At 35.3% G+C, this 24,163-nt stretch overlaps 1 protein-coding gene across 10 annotated transcripts in view; it reads right to left on the bottom strand.

Annotated features, from left to right (window-relative positions):
• The window catches only part of DIAPH2 (diaphanous related formin 2), a 916,386-nt gene that overhangs the window by 852,451 nt on the left and 39,772 nt on the right, over window positions 1-24,163 (bottom strand). For 8 of the 10 annotated variants that reach the window (XM_032257749.1, XM_032257747.1, XM_032257748.1 and 5 more), the window contains exons 2-3: window positions 6,785-6,817; window positions 4,149-4,325 (exon numbers count right to left, since the gene is read on the bottom strand). In XM_032257749.1, the coding sequence (XP_032113640.1) occupies window positions 4,149-4,325; window positions 6,785-6,817 (210 nt within the window). The remainder of the gene's footprint in view (window positions 1-4,148; window positions 4,326-6,784; window positions 6,818-24,163) is intronic. The other 2 variants (XM_032257751.1, XM_032257744.1) reach the window with 1 other exon arrangement.

The raw sequence follows: 24,163 nt of genomic DNA, 5'->3' as shown, positions 1-24,163 counted from the left end.
TATCTCACATGGTTGTCATTTTTGTGGTGAGAACACTTTACATCTACTGTTAGAATTTTTCAAAAAACACAATAGTCACCAAATTGTATAACAGATCTCTTGAAGTTATACCTCTATCTAACTGAAATTTTGCATCCTTTGACCACTATCTCCCCAACCTACCCCCTCTCCCCACTGCCCAAATACCCCGGCCACTGGTAACCGCCATTCTACTCTCTATTTCTTTTTTTATTTTTTTTTGTATATGTATATATCATACATATGCGTAACTTTATTTTTTTATTTTTTAAATTATACTACTCTCTACTTCTATGAAATCAACATTTTTAGATTCCACATAGGAATGAGATCATGTGGTATTTACCTTTCTATACCAAACATATTTCACTTAACATAATGCAAATTAAGACACCAGTGAGATATGACTTCACATCTTTTAGAAGAGCCATTATTGAAGACAAAAGACAACAACTGTTGGCCAGGATGTGGAGAAAAGGGAACTTGTATACATTGCTAGTGGGAACGTAAATTAGTACAGCCACTATGATAAATAGCATGGAGGTTCCTTAAAAAAATAAAAATAGGGCCAGGCGCAGTGGCTCACGCCTGGAATCCAAGCACTTTGGGAGGCCGAGGCAGGTGGATCATAAGGTCAGGAGTTCAAGACCAGTCTGGTCAAAATGGTGATACCTCGTCTCTACTAAAAATACAAAAATTAGCCGGGCATGGTGGTGGGCACCTATAATCCTACTCGGGAGGCTGAAGCAGAGGACTGCTTGAACCCGGGAGGCAGAGGTTGCTGTGCGCTGAGATCAAGCCACTACATTCCAGCCTGGGCAACAGAGCAAGTCTCTCAAAAAAAAAAAAATTAAAAATAGAACTACCATATGATCCAGCAATCCCACTACTAGATATAAATAAGTTTTTAATATCTGCATATACAAGTCTATAATGTTTGAGTATGTGGGTCACATAAAAACATAAAAGAGATTCATCAAATAAAATTATAATACAGTATGATAGTACCTGAAAAATATATTTCTTTAATATCCTATTTCAAAATTCCCATGGAAGAAAAAAATTCCCATTAGGGAAAATGTGGCACAAAGTTGTACAGTTCTTTAAATCACATTAATGAATCCAACAAGCAAATCTTTTTTTTAAAAAAAATCACATTTAAACAGGAAATAGTAATTTTCTGACGAAACATTAGGATATTCAAACCACAATGTAGAAATGTACAAAGTTTTAAAACACTGTAAATCTTGTACATAAATTTAAATATTAAAGACTAACATAAATGGGCCAGGCGTGGTGGCTTGGGCCTGTAATCCCAACACTTTGGGAGGCCAAGGTGGGCAGGAGTTCGAAACCAGCTTGGCCATGGTAAAACCCCCGTCTCTACTAAAAAATACAAAAATTAGCCAGGTGTGGTGGCATGTGCCTGTAATCCCTGCTACTTGGGAGGCTGAGGCATGAGAATCGTTTGAACCTGGGAGATGGAGGTTACAGTGAGCCAAGATTACGCCACTGCACTGCAGCCTGGGTGACAGAGTGAGACTCCATCTCAAAAAAAAAACAAACTATAGAAACTGGAAGCAGTGCATCTAAGTAAAATTACTGTGAGGGGCTTTGCTTCAAAGGAGAGTAAATAAATGGAGTGATAACAAGCAAGAGAGAAAGGGTCAAGCAAAGGTTTTTGAAAAATGGGACAGTATGTTTATATGCTCCTCGGAATGGTAGGAGAGAGAAGAGAAAATTATTGAGCAATATCTGTGAGTAAGTGAAAAGGAATGGAAACTTATACACAAGTAGAAGAATGGAGAAATGAAAATTTCAACTACGGTGATAGATAGTAGCAAGACAGATATGTGAATACAGATACTAAAAGGTAAATGTGGTGGTGGGAGCCTGTGGAAGTTCTCTTCTGAATGCTTCAATTTACTCAGTAAATTAAGCAGCAAGGTCATCAGCAAAGAATAAAGACGGGGAAGAGTTCTGAGTTTGGAGCAGCAAAGCAAAGGTGTGAAAGGCATCTAGGAGCATAGTTGAAGGAACAGAATAGGGACATATAAACTGATTCTCTGAAAACATAAAGGCCCACCTGGGGCTTCAGAAAAGAACTCTGTGTCCAAATCATAGGGTGATACTGGATTGGAATAGGTAAAACCTGGAGGATGGGAGGAAGACCAGTTAGGCAGCTATTTTAGTAGCCACAAGAAACAACTAGAGAGGGTAACATCTAAAGTAGAGCAAGAACAGCTGGAGGCTGACTGAGGACACAGATATAAGTTATTACAAAAGCAAAACCAATGGGATTTGGCACGAAATTAGAAGTGAATGAGATAATCAATGAGGGGAAGATGGCCCTGTAACGCTGAGTATAAGATAACTGAGTAGGGCAATGCCGTAGATGAACTCAGAGAACTATTTCAATACTGCAAAAGGTAGTAGCCAAATTGTCAGCAGCTTAAAGCAATGATTATAATTTTTATGTAAAGAGAAGAAAGATTCAAAAACATTAAAAGTGTTAATAGTCTCAAGGAATGTTTCTGTGTTTGTTGTTGTCATCATTGCTTTCAGTGATTAAGGACACCAGGGTGATAAACTGAGGGGTATCTAGGTGATCAGGAAATACTAGCAATTAAAGACACAACAGGGCTTCTTTGATAATGGAAACAAATGCCACAAACATTCTGAATGACTCCAAAGTCCAAGTTTCTAACCACTACACAATACATGCTCTGTAAAATTAAGGGTCTTGGAAAGGTAGTGTAAATTGTTTAGCTTCCAAGGAAAATTTCAGAGTTAAAGACCTTAGAGGTGGAATTATTCTAAAGGATGACACAGTCCAAGGTATAGTCATAGGTATAATTAGCTAAATATTTAAAGGTAAATGTCAGAGGTTAGGAAACAAGGAACTAAGAGCAAAAGCATGTATTGAATGGGTTATTAGCATAATATTTGAAATCACCAAAATGAAGAGAAAGGGAAAAGGACAAAAGTATAGCCAGGTGCTATCACCAAGGAAGGTCAGCAGATAACAGGCTTCAAAAGAGAAAAGGTTGTTGAAAGATGGTTTAAAGAAGATAGCATGAAAGGAGCAGCAGGAAAAAGGGTGCATCACAGGAGCAGGAAGAAGAGTTAGAGGGTAAAAGTGTCAGGACTTGCTTCAGGGGAATAGCCAAAATGCCAGTTGTGGCTAGATGGAAGGAATAGTCAAGGAAAAATTTAAAGATAAAGGGAAATTTTGCTTGCATTCATTCAACAACTACCAACAAATATTTATTAAAGGCCTACTAACTCTTCTAGGTGCAGGAGATAAATCATGAAGGTAAGGGGAGAGGTGATAACAAGATGTTCCATAGTGGGCCCAGTAGGGTCTAGATTTCATTGATGATTAACCTTTTATTTTGATGTAAGGCGACCTTTGAAACTCATGTGGACTCTTAACTACAGGTAAATAGACAACCACAAAAAATGTATAGTAATATGTGGGATATAATTTTGAATGAATAAATCACCAATCAACATCTCTAGTTCTTCTCTGGTCAAATTAACCAATGTAATGTGTAATGCCCCATTTCCCCCCTCTCCCGCCATAAACTTCTGAATATTCAAAATCTTGCATTCATTACCTAATATAGGAAATTATTTAGGCCACAAGCTATAAAACATAGAAAAAATGCTAGAAAATATAGGTTGTGTGAATGTTGCTAATAGAACAAACTTAGATGAATTAATTTCTCTGTCCCTTCTATTGTTACTCTCTACCCTCCCAACTCTATTTCATATACCCAACAAAAGACCTTGTGCTGTTTTCAGCAAAGTGGACTTAGGCCTCTTTTGCTTTATAGAGACACACACACAAATCGGTTCATTGAAAAATTGATTCAATGTCCTAGAGACTACTAAACAGTAGAAAACAAAGATAAATAAAACTGCTTCTACTTTTAGGAGTTCACAGTGGAAGAGACAGACAGGTAAGGACATTTTTGCCAAGAAAAAAGAAAAAAAAACAGACACTTTTGACAATAGTTTTGTTATATCAAGTTTCTGGTCTTTTCACAAACACACCTACTTAAAACTCAGTGGTATTCTGGGCACACACATTTTAAAATTACATCAAAATTAGGGGTCTAACTTACCATCATTTTTTCAAAGAGATCCAATACTTCCTTTTCTGACAAATTCAAAGATCGTTCATCATATAATGGCTGAGCTGCGGGAAACTCACTCATCGCGACTTGAGAATCAATAGGATGTTGAATAAGAGGTTTTTCTTTTTTGACAGTAGATTTTCTAAAACTTGTAATTCGGTCACGCTGCAAACAAATAAATAAAAAGCCCTGAGAAAAAGATCAAGAACCACTAACATGAAGAACATCAAAATGGTACTTAGTATAATATACATCATTATTGTCTTTTGACAAAATATTATTTTAAGCAGCAAGCTCCAGTTAGAGATTGTACTACTTTGAAAACTTGAAGTAGCTCTTCAGCCTCAGAACTCTGGGGTGAAAAGTATTCTTCAAAAGTAAAACTTAGTCCTTTGTCATTTTTGTTTTGCACAGTAAATATGTGGGGAAAAAAAGGCTCAGATCAAAGTCCTGTTGGTTGAGTGAGAATGTGTTTTTGTTGGCAACTTTAGAAAAAAGTGAAAGAAACTAAAAAGAGCTACTGATATCCAATTCTAAGAGAAAATTATGGTAATATTTTTCTCCTTCAAAGTTGCAAAAATTGCAACAAGTATATTTGAACAATTTGTCAGTGTAGCAGTAGACGGGTTAAGAGCATGGACTCTGAAAACAGATTACTTCGTTTCAGTCCAAGCTCTGCCATTCACTAGCTGAGTAACCCTGTGAAAGTTACTTGGTCTCTCTCTGTTTCCTTATCTCTAAAATATGGATAATGACATTACTTACTCCACAGGGTTATTGTGAAATTTAAATAACTTAATATGTTTATTGTATTTGGCCGCTATTTATTATTATTGTTACTATTATTTTCCCCCAGCTTTTTCTTCCCTAAAATTTGTGACCAATGACAAAGCAAAACAAAGATAAAAACATCACATTTTCTGTTTACTGGAAATATAACAAACAAATATCTTATTCCTACAAATATTATTATTATGAACTTGCTGTTTTATGGATATTGACTTTGAACCATTGATTCTACGTAAAATCTCTAATAATTAGCTTGCTATAAACTGAGTTAACGACTTCAGTTGCATGTAAATGGGATATTCTATTTTAAACCACAAAACATGAGACATCAAAAATTAGTAATGTGCATAAAACTGAATGCAACTCAGTTTTATTATGGTTTCTGTTAGGAAGCACATGCATACCATCAAGCTCACATTAAACAAGCAGACATGTTAAATATCAGTACAGTGCATCTTCACTGCCATGTTACCAGAATCCTTGTCTAATTATTTCAACAATACAAAAAGCATCACAAAAGTTATTACCATAGCTTACGTAAAATTATGTGAACTCCTCATTAATGAGCATACCTTTTAGTTTATTAAGTAAAAGAATGCTTTATAAAAACTAAAAGGTATACTTTGAAAGAAACATGAGCAGTTTTAAGCAGCTTATTCAGGATTACAAAAGTGATTTGAGTACATGGTTGCTTACAAAGAGATTATATAAATCATAATATTTTAGAGCTGAGAAGAAACTTGAAAAATAATCTAAACCAATTCCCTCATTTCACCGAGAAGGTGACTCTCCTAAATTTACCAGCCCCTGGTTCCCATCCCAGTCTTCACATTAACTTAAGATTCATTTCTTCTAATCATCATGAACTATATTTTCACATTTTCTTTTAACTTTTCGAGGGAAATTAAGTTGGTTTAGTTATATAGTATATCTTCAAACAACTCAAAAGAAAAGCTAAGTAATCCCAAATAAGCTGAGGATATATCCAATAATCAAATTTCACTAAAAAATATAGTGGACATGAAAGCATTTAAATATGCAACTGACCATTAAATCAATATATCTCTTCTCCTTTCCCATCACATAATATTTACTTTTGCAGTATTAGCCTTGTTACCTTTTTACTGAGTAGCATTAATAACATATATATTTGATCTTCTACTGTGACTTTGTTTATCTAAAAAATTAGCTTTTGATTTCAGCTATACTTTGGTAAGAAAATGTAGTTAAGCCACATACCTTCATCTCCTTTGAGCCCTAAGAATACTTTACATTATTTGTAGATAGGTAATTTCACATAGAAAAAACTGATAATGCTCAAAATACCATTTTTTATAATTTAACTATAAAAGGGTATATTTAAATTTTGAGCCCATAACTTTTAATAAGATATACTATGATAAATTCAGCTTTAAAATATTGGTTTCTAAATTCAGTAGCACACATCTGACCAACATAATCAACTTAATTTCCTTTCTAACGGAAATTAATTTCCTCCAACATTAATGTTTAATATATTTGCAATTTATTTGGCCATCAAAAAAGGAAGCATCTGTGTTTTCCAGAGTCTAGATTCACATGGAGATTTTAAAAAACATTTCATGAAGGTAAATATCAGGATGATGATATCAAAATTCTGTTGGGATCTCATATAATTGTTTCTATTAATATTCGTAAAGGAAGTCACTCTATTGACAATTATTCCATTCTTCTATACTTTGTAAATATCCAGACATTTCATATCTTACATATATCAATGCTTTTATGTCCACCTATTTTAATATAAAGGCAACATGCATAAGTAATTTAATAGCATGCTGCTAAGACCACCTTACCACATCATCTGCCAAAGTTTTTATTTGAATGTTCTATTAAAACCAAAAAGAAACAAACAAAAGAAGAAATGCCAATCAGATAAGAGAAATTCATAGATCAAACAATAAAATAATTTTCATTTTTATTAACTGTAAACAGTCAAAAAGAACCAGAACGTTCAAACATATAAACAATACATTCTTTAAAGAAAAAAAAAAGTTTTTAATGATTAAAAATGAAAGTTTGGCGAAGGTGTATTCATTTGTTTTTAAATATGGCTCCGAAGGTCCCAAATCAGATCTAGATCAGATTTCACTACCATAGTGCTGATATGTGAGAAAAGATACAACAAAATCATATGCTCTGGCAAGTAATATAGAAGTTTGGAAATGAATCTTCAGGCTTTTAAGATATCTAAATTTAAAAAACAACATTTACAATAGGAAAAATGTCACATTTAACATGAATGTAATATAATGAAACAGTATGGCCTAACAACTGTGTTACTCCTGATGGATATTTAAAGGGCACTTTTATAAAGATTTTAAATAAAACTGAACTTATTTTTTAAAAAATTCTTATAAACATAATACAAATATTTTAATATTCAAAAATTAAACTTATTTGAACATAAAATTGAACATATATGACACCATTATTTGAAGAATTTGAGTACAGTAATACTAAAGCAATACCTAACAATGTAGTAATCTTCCATGATTCAGAAGATAGTTCAAGACCTCACAATAACATATGATGGGCATGAAATATAGTTCTTATTATAAACATGTTGAAGTACCAATTAGGGGTGTGATTAGGAAAGAACCAGTTTTTTTTTTTTTTTTGAGACGGAGTCTCGCTCTGTTGTCCAGGTTGGAGTGCAGTGGCATAGTCTTGGCTCACTGCAACCTCTGTCTCCCAGGTTCATGCAATTCTCATGCCTCAGCCTCCTGAGTAGCTGGGAATACAGGCACACACCACCGTGCCCAGCTAATTTCAAACTCCTGACCTCGTAATCCGCCTGCCTCAGCCTTCCAGAGTGCTGGGATTACAGGTATGAGCCACCGAGGCAGGCCAAGAACCAGATTTTTTAAATTGTCTGTTAGAAATTGAATTTAATGTTCTGCCAGATCCTAGACATTTATTTCTTACAACAGAAACTGAATAATGTGTATGAACTTGGTCATGCACACTAAAAAAATAGGGTGTTCTCACTGTGGGGAGGATTCCATTATGTTTTAGGTAAATGAAAATTGCTTGGTCTCAGGATTTCAGAAAATTGTCTTTAAATACCACCAATCCAATGCTGTTAAAGACCATCCTCCCCAGATCAGCTGAGGAAAATATACTATTCTATGTATAACTCTTTACTAATTTTAATCCATTGATTCCCTCAGGGATCTAAACTTCTAATCTCTGTACCATGTCTTCATCACATCCAGCTGACACAAACCCCAATCAATCTTTACTGCCTAGAAAAACAGCTGGGATTATTTATATCAGAAATGAAACCACCTTAAGAAGGATGAATTTACCCTGCAACTCTCTCTACCAGGTATTTTCTCCTTAATTTTTCTAGTGGGTTATAGAAAACTGTTTTAAACAAATGGCCAGCTTCATGATTTCCTGCAATACCAAATCAGAGAGAAAATGACAAAGTATCAAAAGTGCCTCAACTAACCCTGCTACCATCCCAATGTGTGCTTGTCCCCCTGGGTTTTTGAGACAGATTATACAGTTCTTCATGCAACCAGTGCTTTCCTTTTCTTCCCACCTTTTGGGGTTATAAACTCCCTTAATTTAAATTAAGGGAAAATACTATTTGCTTTAGTCAAATTATCTAAGTTAAGGTACACATGTCTAAAATGTTTTAAACCTGTATCTCAATTGAATACATGTTGACAGTTTAATCATGGGAGACAGACACAAGAAAAAAAGCATTGCTAGCAGTATTTTCACTTGGTCTTATGGGACAAGACTGAAGTCTTCTCTTCCCCTCACTACTCTTCTTTCGAATTAACATACTTTTTGTCTATAATAAACCACAAAGTATAGAGGTAGAAACTATTCAAGTTAGATGGAATTTGAGATAATCTAGTAAAAGCCTCTCATTTTACAAACAAAAGACTAACATTTGTTACTGGCTCCACCTGCATTCCACTTGTCTAGGTTTAAGACTTCCACATCATGTTGTTGTTCTTCCTCTCCTTCATTTCCAATAGCCAAGCAGCTATCCAGTCCCATGATAATCATTCTGCAGTCTGCAAAGATGTGGTGCAATCCACCATCAACTCTCAATTAGATTTCTGTAGTGACTTCCTAATCTACCTCCTTGCTTCCACCTTTGCTCTCCTACAGTTAATTTTGAACACAGCTGACAAAGTGACACTGTGAAAACTGAAGTCAGATCATGTCACTCCTTGGCTCAACACTTTCCAAGGGCTCTATTTTCCCTCCTAGTGCAAGTCAAAGTCATTACAATGGCCTACAAGGCCCTACTGATCTGTATACTCTCCATATCCCTCTGACCTTATCTCCTACTACTGTCCCTTCATTCCCCCAGCTCCAGTCACACTGATCACCTCACAGCTCCCCAGCGAGGCAATAAGCCACATGCCCTGGCTCTTCTCTCTGCCTGGAATGCACTTTTTCCATGGTCCATATGGCTTACTCCCTCACCCCGCTTCCAAGGTTTTGCTCAGTGAAGCTACCCTGTCTGTCCTATTTCGAATGGAAACGTCTGCCTCCCTCTACACATTCCTGGCACTCCTGATCAAGTTTTACATGTTCTAACATAGTTTATAATTTACTTCATTATCGTTATCTTGGTCTGTTTTTCCAACAAAAAAACATATAAGCTCCACAAGGACAGGGATTTCTGCCCATCTCATTTAGGGATGTACCCCTAATGCCTAAAGCAGTGTTTGACACATTGAAGCTTAATTATGAGTATGAATGACTATCATACTCCCTCCTGTTCATAAATATTTAATTCCTCCTACCTATAGAATAAAGATGTATATCCTTAATATGGGATTTAAAGCCCTGTATGATTCAGCTCTAGGCTACCTTCTACTTCTCTTATGACCCCTATTCTATAGAAAACAAAATTTAAAATCCTCTTTCCCAGTGCATACTCCTATGATGTCCTGTTTGTGCCCCTACTGTTCCCTTTGATCTGGAATGTTCCTTTTGCAATATACATTTCTAATTCTAGAGTTGCCCTTGAATTGAAAGTTTAGTTGTGATAAACCAAATGCGTACCCCTGGTCAAAATATTAGAGAAGGACTGTGCTTTGTTTTATTTTTAAAGAACTGTTTTTTTCCTCACAGGTATCTTCAAGAATGATAGAGTACCCTAAGGCACATAGGAAATTATACTTATATAAAAAATTATCCTAATTACCTGTGACAGAGAAACAAAGAAAAACACTCCGCTCCTGATTTCTTGATTTGTAAATTTCATTCAACTAGAGTGGACATTCTGTATAATCTTGTACATTTAATATGGATATTTTCTCAGATTTCCCTTATGTAAAAATCTGCTTTCATAAATACAATACTACTATTTAAAGCTCTTCATTATAACTGTTCAGAAAAAAAGAACAAATATGGTCTACTGTAAAAGAAAATCTTTAAGCAGATATGAAGAGGCTGAATTTCAGAAGGGGTAATTTTTAGCCACTTACATTAAAAAATGCATTGAAATCATTGTATAAGTTAGGATTCAATGATCTGCAAACAAAATTAAATCATTTCTGCTACACAATTATCTTTTCATATTAGTCAAAAAAGAAAGGTATAAAAGGACTCAAGAATAACAACAGAAACACCAAAAAATTTTTTTCATTTATAATGATGCTCTTCAGGTGTAAGCTCTCAAATTTCATTTATGCAGGTGGGTGTATCTCTCTAACACCACTTGCAAATAAACATAGATTTTACTTCTGTATACAAACTACAGAGCTACTATGGAGTTAAAAAAAAAATCAGAAACAAAAATGATCCCCCCAAAAATCTTTATTAGAGTCATATTCCTGAAATAAAAGTACTGATTAAAGTCATTTTAGTAAGTTTGTATTATGCAAATCTAATGATCATGCTCATTACAATGATGGCATATTGTACCAATACATATAGTGACCATATATTTTCATTAAAATCAACTCTGGAAAAGCAGTAAGATTATGCATTAGTCAAGCAATCAGAGTTTATTAAACTTCATGTATGATCAGCTATATTAAATATAACTTAGTATAGTATTAGATGAGTATTGTATAATTATAAAAGTATCACTCCAGACTCTCAACCCCTTAAGACTAAGAGAAATGGTTGACTTACTTATAAATTCTAACGCTGAAGTTGTGATTGCAATGCAAGAGTCATTATTGTAAGAAAATTAAGTTTTAATTTTCTCAATCAGGCAGAAATTAACAAAAACAGCAAGATGTAAAGATTCAACTCTCTTATTGCTAATGTTACATGGTAATACAATGTTTTATAAACATCGTGCAATTACTCTACTGCCACAGAAATTAGACAACTAAACTGCATATAATTCAAAAGTCTCGCCACCAACTATAAAACGTATCTGTACTATTTGATTATTTTCTTTTCTTTTAAAAAAAATGAGTAAGTTGGCCACTACAATAGAGAGAGATGAAGGGTCAACTCTTTACCCGCCTTAAGTTTCTTGCACTCCAAGAACAGCAGGTACAATAGGACGCAAAAAACACCCTTCACTTTAGCTGAACAAATATTTAAGCATCTACTGTGCACCTGTTCAATACCAGGCACAGGGAACACAGTGGTAAACAAGGCAAGCATGCTCTCTTCCTTTAAGGAGGTTACACTCTAGTTGAAGATCAGAGGAGTGAAAGAACAATCATAATATAAAGCTTCTGAGAGCTCTGATATGGTAATACCCTATTATAATCTTCATATATTTTCCATGTCAGAAAGGACCTTGAGAAAGGTAATCAACATCAACCACTGATTCAGGGCTTGATTTCTCTGGACGACATCCCTGCCCAAAGCCTATTCAGATCAGCAGCAGTCACAGAGGGAAATAGTTACTATTCAAAAGCCTGCCTTGCAACTTTTCAGATCCTATACTCATTCCTGAACTTTAAAAACCCGTAAGACCAATCCAAACAACTCAAGGCCAATCACCTGGTAACTAAGCTGAACAGAACGTTCTGTTCAGGTATTCAAACTCTGTATTATAAAGATATTTTGTGTTAGTTGAGTACCTCTCAGTTGTGTTTAATTTCACCAAAAAAGCTATGTCTAATTTTATTTTAAGAACTAAGCTCAATGTACAGGTTTGAGTCACAGATGACCTTTCAGAAAACAAATTTTCGCTTTTGTAATCATTGAACTATTTACTGTGTGTACTTAAAATTATTCCCTAACACTCTTTCATCTCCTTTCTAACAGTAAGGGTCATTTTCAGACACCTACACTTCATCTTAAGCACTGTAGTCCTCTATCACCATTAGCACTTAAGATTAGATGCTAGATCAAGTGGTGGTTCGAGGCACTGGGGATTTAGAGAGATATGGCCCTGCCCTCGAAGCACAAAAGCCTAGTAGTTGAGACGATTATGTTACAGATATTAAGTTCCAATTCTCCACCTTACTCTGCCATTGTTAACATCTTGAACTGTCCATTTCATCATTTTAGTAGAGCAATATTTTTATATTTTTGTGACCATAAGCATCTCAGAAGTACTGTCGAATCAAAATTCTTAAATTTTAACCCACCAGAGTTCTTTGCTATTACAAATCAAAATTCGGTTCGCCATTTTTATGGCAAGAAAAAAAAATCCTTTTGAGATTTTCTTCTCAAGATGCTCTTTCAATTTATAAAGACCAAAATACTTATCTGTAAGAGATCAAATGTGACATCCCAGTATAGGGCTTCAGTTTTCTTCACGAAGCAAAAGCCTTTGTTACTTCACTGGATAACTTTGATCAATCTGTCATAATAAGTTATGCTCAATCTTAAATGAATTGTCTTGCCATAAAGCTCAATCTTCAACCGCCAGGAAGGGTGACGATGACATGGGAATCCAGCAGTCCCTGTGTGACAAACCTGATCAGCTTCAGCACTAAGGGAAAATGGTTCAGGAAGCATGTCTGCCACTTATTTAAACATGTTCACACTAATGAATTGGAGGAAGTCACTTGGTGCCTGAATTAAGCAGAAACAATTGCAGGAATAATTCAGCTTTTAGAGTAGTAGCATCCTCTGCAGGTATAGAAAGAATGTTTGTTGGCTTTATACAGTGAAAGGAAAGTATCTTGGGCCTCTTCAAGCTGGGAACCGCCTCTCATTCTATTCAAATTCATCCCTCTGGTCACAGAGACAGATGCATACTCTGATTGCCTCTTTTGAAAAGACTTATCAGAAACTCAAAAGAATGCAACCATCTGACTCCCAACTACCTGTGACCTGGAAGCCCCCGCAGAGGGCGGGGGAGCGGGGGGAGGGGCGGTACTTTGAGTTGTCTCTGCATTTCTGGATGGAACTAATGTACTTCTTACACCTATTGATTGATCCCTCATGTCTCCCTAAAATTTATAAAACCAAGCTGTGCTCTGACCACCTTCTCGGGCACATGTCATCAGGACTTTCTGAGGCTGTGTCACAGGTACATCCTCAACCTTGGCAAAATAAACTTGCTAAATTAACTGAGACCTGTCTCAAAGTTTGGGGGTGCACAATATTCAACCACTTCAAATGGAAAAAAAAATTGTTTGGACATAAAAGTTCTTCTTTCTTAGTCTATGAATAAAAAGCAACAGAAATGAAACAGCTAGCTTTACCCAAATACACACATTTCAAAACCCAACACAGTACTTTGTACATAACAGATACCATTAGATCAATTATTTAGCCAAGTAGTGTTCTATATTTAATAAATAGATTTTTACCTTCTCTGTCAAAAAAGGACAAATTTCTCAACCAAATCTTAATCAAGCACTCATTTTATGCCCAACATTTTATGGCTCATAGAAGTTTGAGGATTCTTCCCTTAAGGCATTTACAGTCTAACTAGGAAGTAAAAACTAACAATACAGGCTAGGCACAGTGGCTCACACCTGTAATACCAGCACTTTGGGAAGCCGAGACGGGTGGATCGCCTGAGGTCAGGCATTCAAGATCAGCCTGACCAACTTAGTGAAACCCTGTCTCTACTAAAAATATAAACATTAGCTGGGCGTAGTGGCAGGCACCTGTAGTCCCAGCTACTTGGGAGGCTGAGGCAGGAGAATCACTTGAACCCAGGAGGCAGAGGTGGGAGTGAGCCGAGATCAAGCTATTGCACTCCAGCCTGGGCGACAGAGGAAGATTCCGTCTCCAAAAAAAAAAACTAACCATATAAAAACAAAAATAACCAAACGCTAAACTATGAGTTTCTCAAATACGTAGCTTCTCCTTCTCCCAAGGTACTATCCTCCTGTCTTATCTTCACAGCATTAACTGCTATCTGAAATGATACTGTTCATTTATTTACTTGTTTGTGTTCTACCTTCTAGAAAACAAGTTCCCTAACACTAGAGAACTTAACTGTCTTACTCACTTTCAGATCTCTGACACTTAGAACAGTAGCTGGAGCATAATATCTGCTCAAATATTGGTAAATAAATTCATTTAAGTACAATAAGAATTCAGGGAAGAAATAGATAAATATAGCTTCATTAAGAAACTACAAAGAATTGTGGCCTAATTGATGGGTAGGATCTGAAGAGCCACAAAGAGAGTAAGAGAAGGAAGTCAGACAAAAAGAGCAGCACTAACCTTTTACTTCAGGGAAGTTAGGAGAACAGACTCATGAAACAAAGGGTTCACGTACAACGGTATTAAATTTTGAATGTGTACGGTAGATTAGAGGCAGTCTTGAAAACCACAAGGAATAGTCTAGACTAAATTGGAGAACCACAGGGGTTCTTATGATTTTCTGATTTGAAGACAAACATGGAGAAAGCAGTATTTTAGAAAGCTGACTTTGGGTGGCACACATCTACCATCTTTTATTTGAAACCTTTCAAGCCAAACACGTTTTAGAACTCAGCATGTTTCAGGTTTTAGAAAGGAATATGCTAGGTGAATCATATCTTACAAAATACACTAAGCAGGATCTGGGGTAACACATTAACTCAAATGCATTCAAGTTTAAAAGGAAAACATGGATATTCCACAAAACAGGATAAAGACTACCTATACAGCCTTAAGAGGGCTGGGGTTTGGGGCCAAATGATAAAAGTCTGTTTTCAGAGCATTCAGATTTTAGAATTTCAGAAAAGCGTTGTGGACCTGTAATATTAAGAATAAACTGAAAAAGGAATCAAAGGCTAAAAAGAAGGCTTGCAGGGATCAGCCAGTTTGGTCTATTTTACCTAACTAATAGCTACCATTCACTGAGCATTTATAGGCACTATGCTAAGAGCTTTATATGTATTGCCTCATTTAAATCCTCACAATAATCCTATGTACAAGAAGGTACTGTCCTGTTTTGCTTATCAGGAAATAAAGGTTTGTAGTCATTAAGTCATTTCCCTAAATCAAAAATAATAAATTACACAGTCCAGATTAGCATTTAGGTCTGACTAGAACACAAGCTCTATAATCTCTGTCTACATTATGAAATCTGTGTGAGCAGTCTTCATCACTATAACAATACTGGTTAGAGCTCCAGCTCTTTTTCAGTCTTGGCCTTTCCATGTGCTCTTGGCTCTGCTTAGCACACTTGCTCCATCCCACCTCACCTCTTTGCTAATTATATGGTCATCTTCTACTCAATTGTTCTGCTCTCAGCTAAGGATACAGAAGATTCTGTTATAGTCTCCCATGGTTCCTGAACTTTCCCTTCTGCAACACATTCCAATTATCGAATCCCAATTACCTATCAATATCAGTCTTCTCTGCAATACCATAAACTCAATGTAGTAAAGACTAGGTTTTTCTTGATTCCCACTATGTCCTTAGGTTTTTGCACTATTTGTAGCACATAGTAAGTACTCAAACCTGTGATGATAGACAGAATTGGGGCCAGGGGGAGGAGAGAGACAGAGGAAGAGAGTGTCAGAGAGAGAATCTGATCCAGTTGTAAGATGATAAAAGCTTAGTCTAGGATGGTAGCAATAGAAATAGATAAGGCAGTTAGTATATATAATTTTGTTTAAAATTACCCTTGTTATTGAAGCAATGTACCCAGACATATGATTGTTGTTTGTATTAAATAGAGTAATTTAAATATCTGTTATGATTACTATCTTTATAACACAAAAATAACCTCTAAATGGCTATGATTATCACTCTGGAGATACTTCACCTCACAATGACTTGCCATCTATCTACTTCAAGTAGCTTTTACAAATAACCACATCATTTAGTTTTCTGATGTAGCTGCAAAATTAATCTGACAAAACAAAATGATTCACTGCTTTAAAAATTCAAGAGTATAAATTGCCTAAAACTGAAAATTATGCCTGAGTTGTGAATAAGGTATTATTATAACATATTTTTTGTAGGAAAAAATACATAAGTCAGCCAGTGATGTAAGTTAACTTCACTATTAGTACTTGTAACCGATAGTCTTGAATTTGTAAACCATCCCCAATTCAGGAATGGGTCATGTCTCAAAGTTCACTTGCATTGCAGTTGTTTAGTTCTTGGAACACATGTATCCAATGGTGCAGCCCATAAAAAATCATTTCCAAAGTGAAAGTAGACCACATTCTCCACATGGAAAACAAAAACAGCTCAACTGGACTCACACAGGAAGTTTTAAAATCACTAAATATTATATCAAATATTTAAAACATAAAAGCTTAAGCAGAACGTGATTCTATGGTCAAAAAAAATAATTTTCAGAAAATTTAAAGTGTTTTTGGAAAAATTTAATATTAAAAATTACTCAATTTTATAAACCTGATTTTTTTCCCCCAATGGGCTTCAGGTTCTATGCTGAGTAGTGAGAACTCTGAAAAAACCTTTTGTCTCATGTTTCTTAAATAGTGTTTTACTTAGTTTTAATTTGGATAAGAGATTCTTTCTCAAGATAGTGAAAGAAATTGTCAAAATAATAAATAACACATTGCAGGATAATATCATTTATGTCACTGTGTTTTACAAATAATATAATGAATTAACAGGTACATTTAATTTTTTTACTTTTTATTATTTTGGGCAAAGCAACACTTATATCTGTTTATGCTTATGGATCCCAAATTCCTTCTAGTCTGTGTTTTTCACCGTGGACTCTTCACTGCATTTAAACAACTGAAGTGGAGTAAGAGCTGCAAATAAATCAGCAACTATACTTAGCCCCTGAAGCCTCGTAAGTATTAATCACTGATCAGTTGCAATGTAAAAAAGTTGAGCTGTATGTCCCTTTGCCTGAAAACTCACAAGCAACCCAAGCACTAATCCTTATAATGACCCTTATACATATTCAGGTCAAAGCAAATTTTTCTTTTTGTCTTTTAATTAATACCATGAATCACTGAGATTTTTAAGTCTAAAGATTTTGATGTAGAAAACATTTTTTTTTTCCTTTTCATCTAGATGTTAAGACAACAGTGATGTATCTTATATATCAATATAAAGATCACAGTTTGCATAAACTCATTACATATGAAGTGGCTGTTAACCTTGCCTACAACTCTTTGGCTTTGCTGATGCCAACAAAGGCTTCCAACCAGCAAAATCAAGCCCTTTCATAGGGGCGCCTGAAAACCAATGACAGATACATATTATCTCTGCACATAAGACTCCAACCATGTCAAACCTACCAATAACACTCAGTGTGTATGAGAGGTCTTCTTTGAAAACAGAGAAAGTATGAATTATGAGGATAAATTTGAGACATTCTAAACTTATTTCAACAGCATTCATTCAAGTTTCTATTTTCCTCACTGCTGCATAATTTGGTTTTATAACAGTTTGGCCAATAAGGGACTGGGAAGATTGAACTTATATGTTACTATGCAACTGACAGAATGATTTATAGTCAGGAGATCAGTGTAAAACAAATATAGATATGCTTAAAATTTTATAGAATTACTCTTGCGGAGTTGCCATAAGTTCTAGCCCCATATTATTGTGTCAGTACCATAATCATAGCCAAGTTTTTTACAAAATTCCTAAATTAACTTCTCTTCAATTATCATTCTATTTTCTAATAAAGTTAAACTTATTTTCAACAGAACAACCTATTTAGCAGCCGTAATCAAGACTACCGAAGTTCCACATACGTGGGCCCTTTATAGTCCTGATATAACACTAAGGAGTTAGTTCTGCAAGTACATTTTCCTACAGAAATAAAGTTCTCAATGATGGTTGACTTCGCAAATCAGCTTTTAAAAAACCTTATTAAAATCCTGTAAAAATCTATAATACACCTTCAGAGTCACACTGGTAGTCAGTAATATTCCAGCTCCATTCTCCTTTGAAACAGTTTCTGTAGAAAATACACATTCTAATACGGGGTGTTAAAAACTTGGTTTTTTCTACAGGCAGGACTGGCAATACTGGCACATAAGAGGACATAAGAGAGACAGTTGGCCACTTATTTCAACATACGGCTTCAGAGAGTAACCACAGATGACATCATTACAGATTAAGCTTCTTAGGTGTCTTAACTGGGAAACAAGGGGCAATTTATTCCTTCTATTAAAAAAAAAATTTCCTTGGGTTCTAAACTCCTTCATAAACACTGCCTCTAGAACACTTAAAGTAAATTTGTTCAAGAACTTAAGTCAAACTTGACCCACCAGGTTAAAAGGTCTCTTCATTTTCAGGTATTCACTGAGCTCTGAGTATCTCAAATTTCATAAACTATATACAAGCACCCGCCTACTTGAGCTTTAAATAGTGATCACTTTTTTTTTAGGAAGGTACTAGAATGACTTCTCCCCTCTCCATTAATAACATAAGAAGAGAATGTGCTAAGACTGGCATTTTCTTTCACATGAAATACAGAGATGAGACTATATGTAGAATCAAACCTACAAACATAACTGAATATGAACACATAACCCAGATATTGAAAGGGTGACACAGTTTTCAAGGATAAAAGTTATGACACAATGTCAGTCGCCAGTAGCCAACAATGTAGAGTGCTTCCTGAGCTACAATATACATGAAAAAGCCTGAAAACACCACAAAAGTGGAATGTTTTATTACTCCCAAGGGCTTAGTTCGAACCTTGATTATAGCATTTACCATAGTGTAATAATTTCCCACTAGAAAGTACGAATTTCCTAAGGCAGGAAGTAGGTCTTATATAGTTTTGTATATATTACATAAATGGGTTAAAGATGACCCCAGTATATTGGCCATATGTTGTTTACTTCTTCACGCAGGATAGGACCCATTAGGTCAAAGCCCACCTCAAATTGCTACATATCCAATTGCTTTAAATGTAGCCCAAACAAACCAATTTTTAGCCATTAGAGACTGTCTGGTTTGCATACATTGCTGCAGCTAGACAGCAACAAGTCAAGGAAATACAGTAGAGGAAGGAAAGGAAACAGGGACAAGGTAAGAAAGAACGGGGAGAGAAGAAGGGAATGAATGAGTGAATGAGGGTCTCTTTAAATGCCAATGGTAGACATGAATAACAGGGAATTACGTTAATTTATAATTTGTATATTAAAAAGAAAAAAGAAAAGCTAGACCTAAAGAGAGAGCATCACTACTATTAGCACTACTATTTATGATTCACTGAGCACCTACTATGTGCCAGACATTGTTTTTAGTTCTTTGATTTAATTAATCCCTAAAACCTGTAATGTAGCTATTATTATTATTATTCCCATTTTTCTGATTAGGAAACCAAGGCATACCGAGGTAAAAACAGAACTAAATGATATAATGTTCGCTGACCTGTATGCAGCATCATGGTTCCAGCAGCAAACATACCTTCACAAGGTAAACAGCAAACAAAATACTATGGTATGGTGTATGACTCATCATAGTAGAGATGGCTATTCAATAGTTTCCTTGATTGAAAACCACTGAAATTGTTTGATCTGACATCTTAGATCATTTACACAGTTTACTTTCAGAATCTGAGCAAGGGCTATGGAGCACAAAGGTCATGTGTCTCCTAGATCACTTTACATAAACTTAGCTTCTGTATAAAAAGGCTGTTAAATTTATTTTCAAACACAGACTTTTTGTTCATTAATCAGCACTTGACTAGTCAATCGTAAAATACAAAATAGTCAGTAAGCAACAAATTCCCTCTCATGAGCATATACCAGAAGATTTTCCTATGGTATTTGCATTTTAAAACTATAGAAGGAAAATGACATGAAATAAATGCTAATGATCTCTGCAAAGTGAATTTTCAGTTTGGATTTGCATTAAAAATATTTATCCCATTTATTTAAATTATATGACAAGAAGATTAGGTACACCCATAATACATAATAAATCTTTAAACAAACATAAAAACCTTCCTAGATTTTGCTTTCTTCTACCTAATTTTACTGCCAGCAACATGCGAAATGAGTATATTAACTTCATCCCTCAGGTACTTGATGATTTCAACATAAACTTTGGAGACAGTCAACAATGAAAAAAATCATTTACTTTGACCCAGCTCTATCAAGCAGAAGCTTCCCTCCAGTTCCAGTAAGAAGGTAGAACCATAAGCCTAACAGTCCTACTGAATGGAATCAGGACAAGGAAAACCAGTATAGAATTAGGTCACATGTATAGTATGTTACTAAAAAGTTTCCTAGTCTCTACATTGCATATGTTTTAATGAGATCATTCTAGGGTACAATTCTGTTGGGGAGGGGCTAGAACTGAAAACAAATAAGAAAGGATTACTTCAGAAATATCCATTTATATCTAAGCGGTTGTTGCAAGCTCTCTGGAAGTACATTCATCACAAGTAAAATCCATCAAATTGATGGGACGTTTTCTGCCAAAATCCATGTTGATGTAACCATCCAGCACAAATGTTAACATTTGTTCTTACTGAACAGTGACTTGAATTTTCTTTTGGCTTCTCTTCTCCCTGCCAGCATGACCAATGAGAATGTTCTAGTTTACAGAACATACAAAGTTATGCAAATAAAATAATCCCCAAACTATATTATGTATTAAAAGTATTCTAATAAGGTTTTGCTGAATTTTTCCAATAATCAAGGGTGACAATACCTTAAGCGTCGTGTGACAAGGCAAAATCTAGGTGCTGCTTACTGAAGAGACTGAGAAGTATGCTCACAATCTCTTCAAGTGTTAAGTAATGAACTGTATAATTCTTGTTAGCACCAAAATTTTGTTCCTGTGCTATATTTTAAATAAAAATACAATATGTGCCTGAGCTGGAGGCCGTGATATGTGAACCCAGAAGGATGGAATTTTGACCCAGTCTGGAGAGATTTTTGTAATAAACAACAGGCAAGGAAAAGATACATCACATGACCAGAGAAAACAATCGGAGAAAAAAATGTTTGGAAACTGAGAGAAGCTCTATGTACACAGTTTTTAAGGAAGAACAAAGTTCAGTAAAAGAAAGAATTGCCAAATAACTACTAAGCAAAGTAAGGGGAGACTGCCAGATTGAGGTTAAGATAATTATTGAGGAAGCAATTTTGACCTGAATCTAAGAGGTTGTACCTGGAGTCTAAGTGAGAAGGTTGGAAGGGGTTGGTTAACGTTCAGCCAAGATTGACCAGATGTTCAGGTAGAAGGGTAGAAGAGTATAAAGAGAACTGTAAAAATCCCAACCAGTTTAATTAACCATGTCAAACTGATTTTTGTCTTTTTTTTTTTTTTTTTAACTTTTGTTTTTGTTTGTGATGTATCCTTATCAAAATATCAATGACATTCTTTTCTTTTTTAAAAATGGTGGCCGAGTGGGGTGGTTCACACCTGTAATCCCAGGGAGATTACAAGGCGGGTGGATCACGAGGACAGGAGTTCAAAACCAGCCTGGCCAACATGGTGAAACCTCATCTCTATGAAAAATACAAAAAATTAGCCGGGTGTGGTGGCAGGTGCCTGTGATCCCAGCTGCCCGGGAGTCTGAGGCAGGAGAATCGCTTGAACCCAGGAGGTGGAGGTTGCAGTGAGCTGAGACCACACCACTGTACTCCAGCCTGGGTAACAGAGCGAGACCCCATATTAAAAAAAAAAAAAAAAAAAAAATTTAACTGTTATGCAGAACCACAAAAGACACAGAATAGCCAAAGCTATGATGAGAAAAAAGAACAAAACTGAAAGAATCAGATACCTGACTTCGAATTATACTACAGAGCTATAGTAACCAAAACAGCATGGTCGTGGCATAGAAACAAACACATAGACTAATGGAACAGAATAGAGAACACAGAAATAAATCCATAAAATCTACAGTGAACCCATTTTCAACAAAGGTGCCAAGAACATACATTAGGTAAAGGACAGTTTCTTCAATAAATGTAATGGAAAAACTGGATCTCCATATGCAGAAGAAAGAAACTAGACCCCTATATGTCTCCATATACAAAAATGAAATAAAAGTGGATTAAAGACTTAAATCTAAGACCTCAAATCATGAAACTGCTATGACAAAACATTGGGGAAGGTCTCTAGAACATCAGACCGGGCAAAGACTACTTGCATAATATTTCACAAACACAGGCAACCAAAGCAAAAATGGACACATGAGATCACATCAAATTAAAAAATCTTCTGTACAGCAAAGGAAACAATCAACAAAATGAAGAGACAACTCAGAGAATAGGAGAAAACATTTCCAAACTTCCCATGTGACAAGGGATTAATAATCAGAATACCTAAGTAGCTCAAATAACTCTATAGAGAAAAAAATCTAATAATCCAATTTTAAAACGGACAAAAGATCTGAATAGACATCTCTCAAAAGAAGACATACAAACAGGTATATGAAAAGGTGTTTAACATCATTGATCAGGGAAATGCAAATAAAAATTACAAAGATATCACGTTACCCCCAGTTAAAATTGCTTTTATCCAAAAGACATGACAAACACTGGCAAGGATGTGGATAAGAGCAACTCCTTGTACACTGTTGGTGGGAATGTACATTTGCATAACCACTATGGAGAACAATTTAGCAGTTTCTCAAGAAACTAAAAATAGAACTACTCAGTAATGAGTACTCAGCAATGTCACAGCTGAGTATATACCCAAAAGAAAGAAATATACTCACCAATGCCACAGCTGAGTATATACCCAAAAGAAAGAAAATCAGTATGTTAAAGAGATATCTGCACTCTCATGTTTATTGTGGTACTATTCACAACAGCCAAGATTTGGAAGCAACCTAAGTGTCCATCAACAGATGAATGGATAAAGAAAATGTGGTACATATACACAATGGAGTATTATACAGCCATTAAAAAAAAGAACAAGATCTTGTCAATTATAACAGCACAGATGGAACTGAAGGACATGTTAAGTGAAAAAACCCAGACACAGAAAGACAAACATTGTATGTTCTCACTTTTTTGTGGGATCTAAAAAAATTATAACAATTGAACTCATGGAGATGATAGACAGTAGAATGATGTTTACCAGAGGCTGGGAAGTTGGGAGGGAGGTGTGGACATAGTTAATTAGTGCAAAAATAAAGTTAGATGGAATGGTTAACATCTAGTATTTGATAGCACAATCAAGTGACTACAGTCAACAATAATTTATTGTGTATTTTTTAAAAACTAAAAGAGTATATTGGATTGTTTGTACCAAAGGATAAATGCTTGAGGTGGTGGATAGCCCATTTCCCCCATTGTGATTTTTATACATTGTATGCCTATATCAAAATATCTCATGTGAACATAAATATATATAGAGACTATGTACCTACAGAAATTAAAAATTAAAAAAATATAAACCAGTGATTCCCAAAGCCCAAAGAACCCCAGCACAAGAAATATGAAGAAAAGTACAGGAAGGTACATATTAATCAAGTTACTAAAAGCCAGTTTGATAAAGAGAAAATATTAAAAGCAGCCAGAGCGGGTGGGGGAAAGACATGTTATGTAAAAGGATAAAAGATAAACCATACTAACACTAGTCAAGAGAAGGTTAGAGTCACTATATTAATATAGGAAAAGTGAATTTCATAGCAAAAAAAAAAGTCACCTGGTATAAAAAGGGTCATTTCATAATGATAAAGGGGTCAATTATCAGGAGGATACAGAATCCTAAACATTTATGCCTGTAATAACAGAGCTTCAAAATACATGAAGCAGAAACAGAAAACTACAAGGAGAAACAGACGAATCCACAGTAACAGATAGACTTCAATGCTTTTCTCCCAATTGACAGAACAAGCAGACAGAAAATCAGCAGGGATATGGAGGACCTGAACAAGACTCGACCCAACAACAGAAGACTACATATTT

The sequence above is a fragment of the Sapajus apella genome, unplaced genomic scaffold (assembly GCF_009761245.1).
Source record: "Sapajus apella isolate SASKATOON/1434 unplaced genomic scaffold, GSC_monkey_1.0 scaffold98, whole genome shotgun sequence".
NCBI lineage: Eukaryota > Metazoa > Chordata > Mammalia > Primates > Cebidae > Sapajus > Sapajus apella.
Note: the sequence above shows the minus strand (reverse complement) of the source record. Positions and strands in the feature narration are given on the sequence as shown.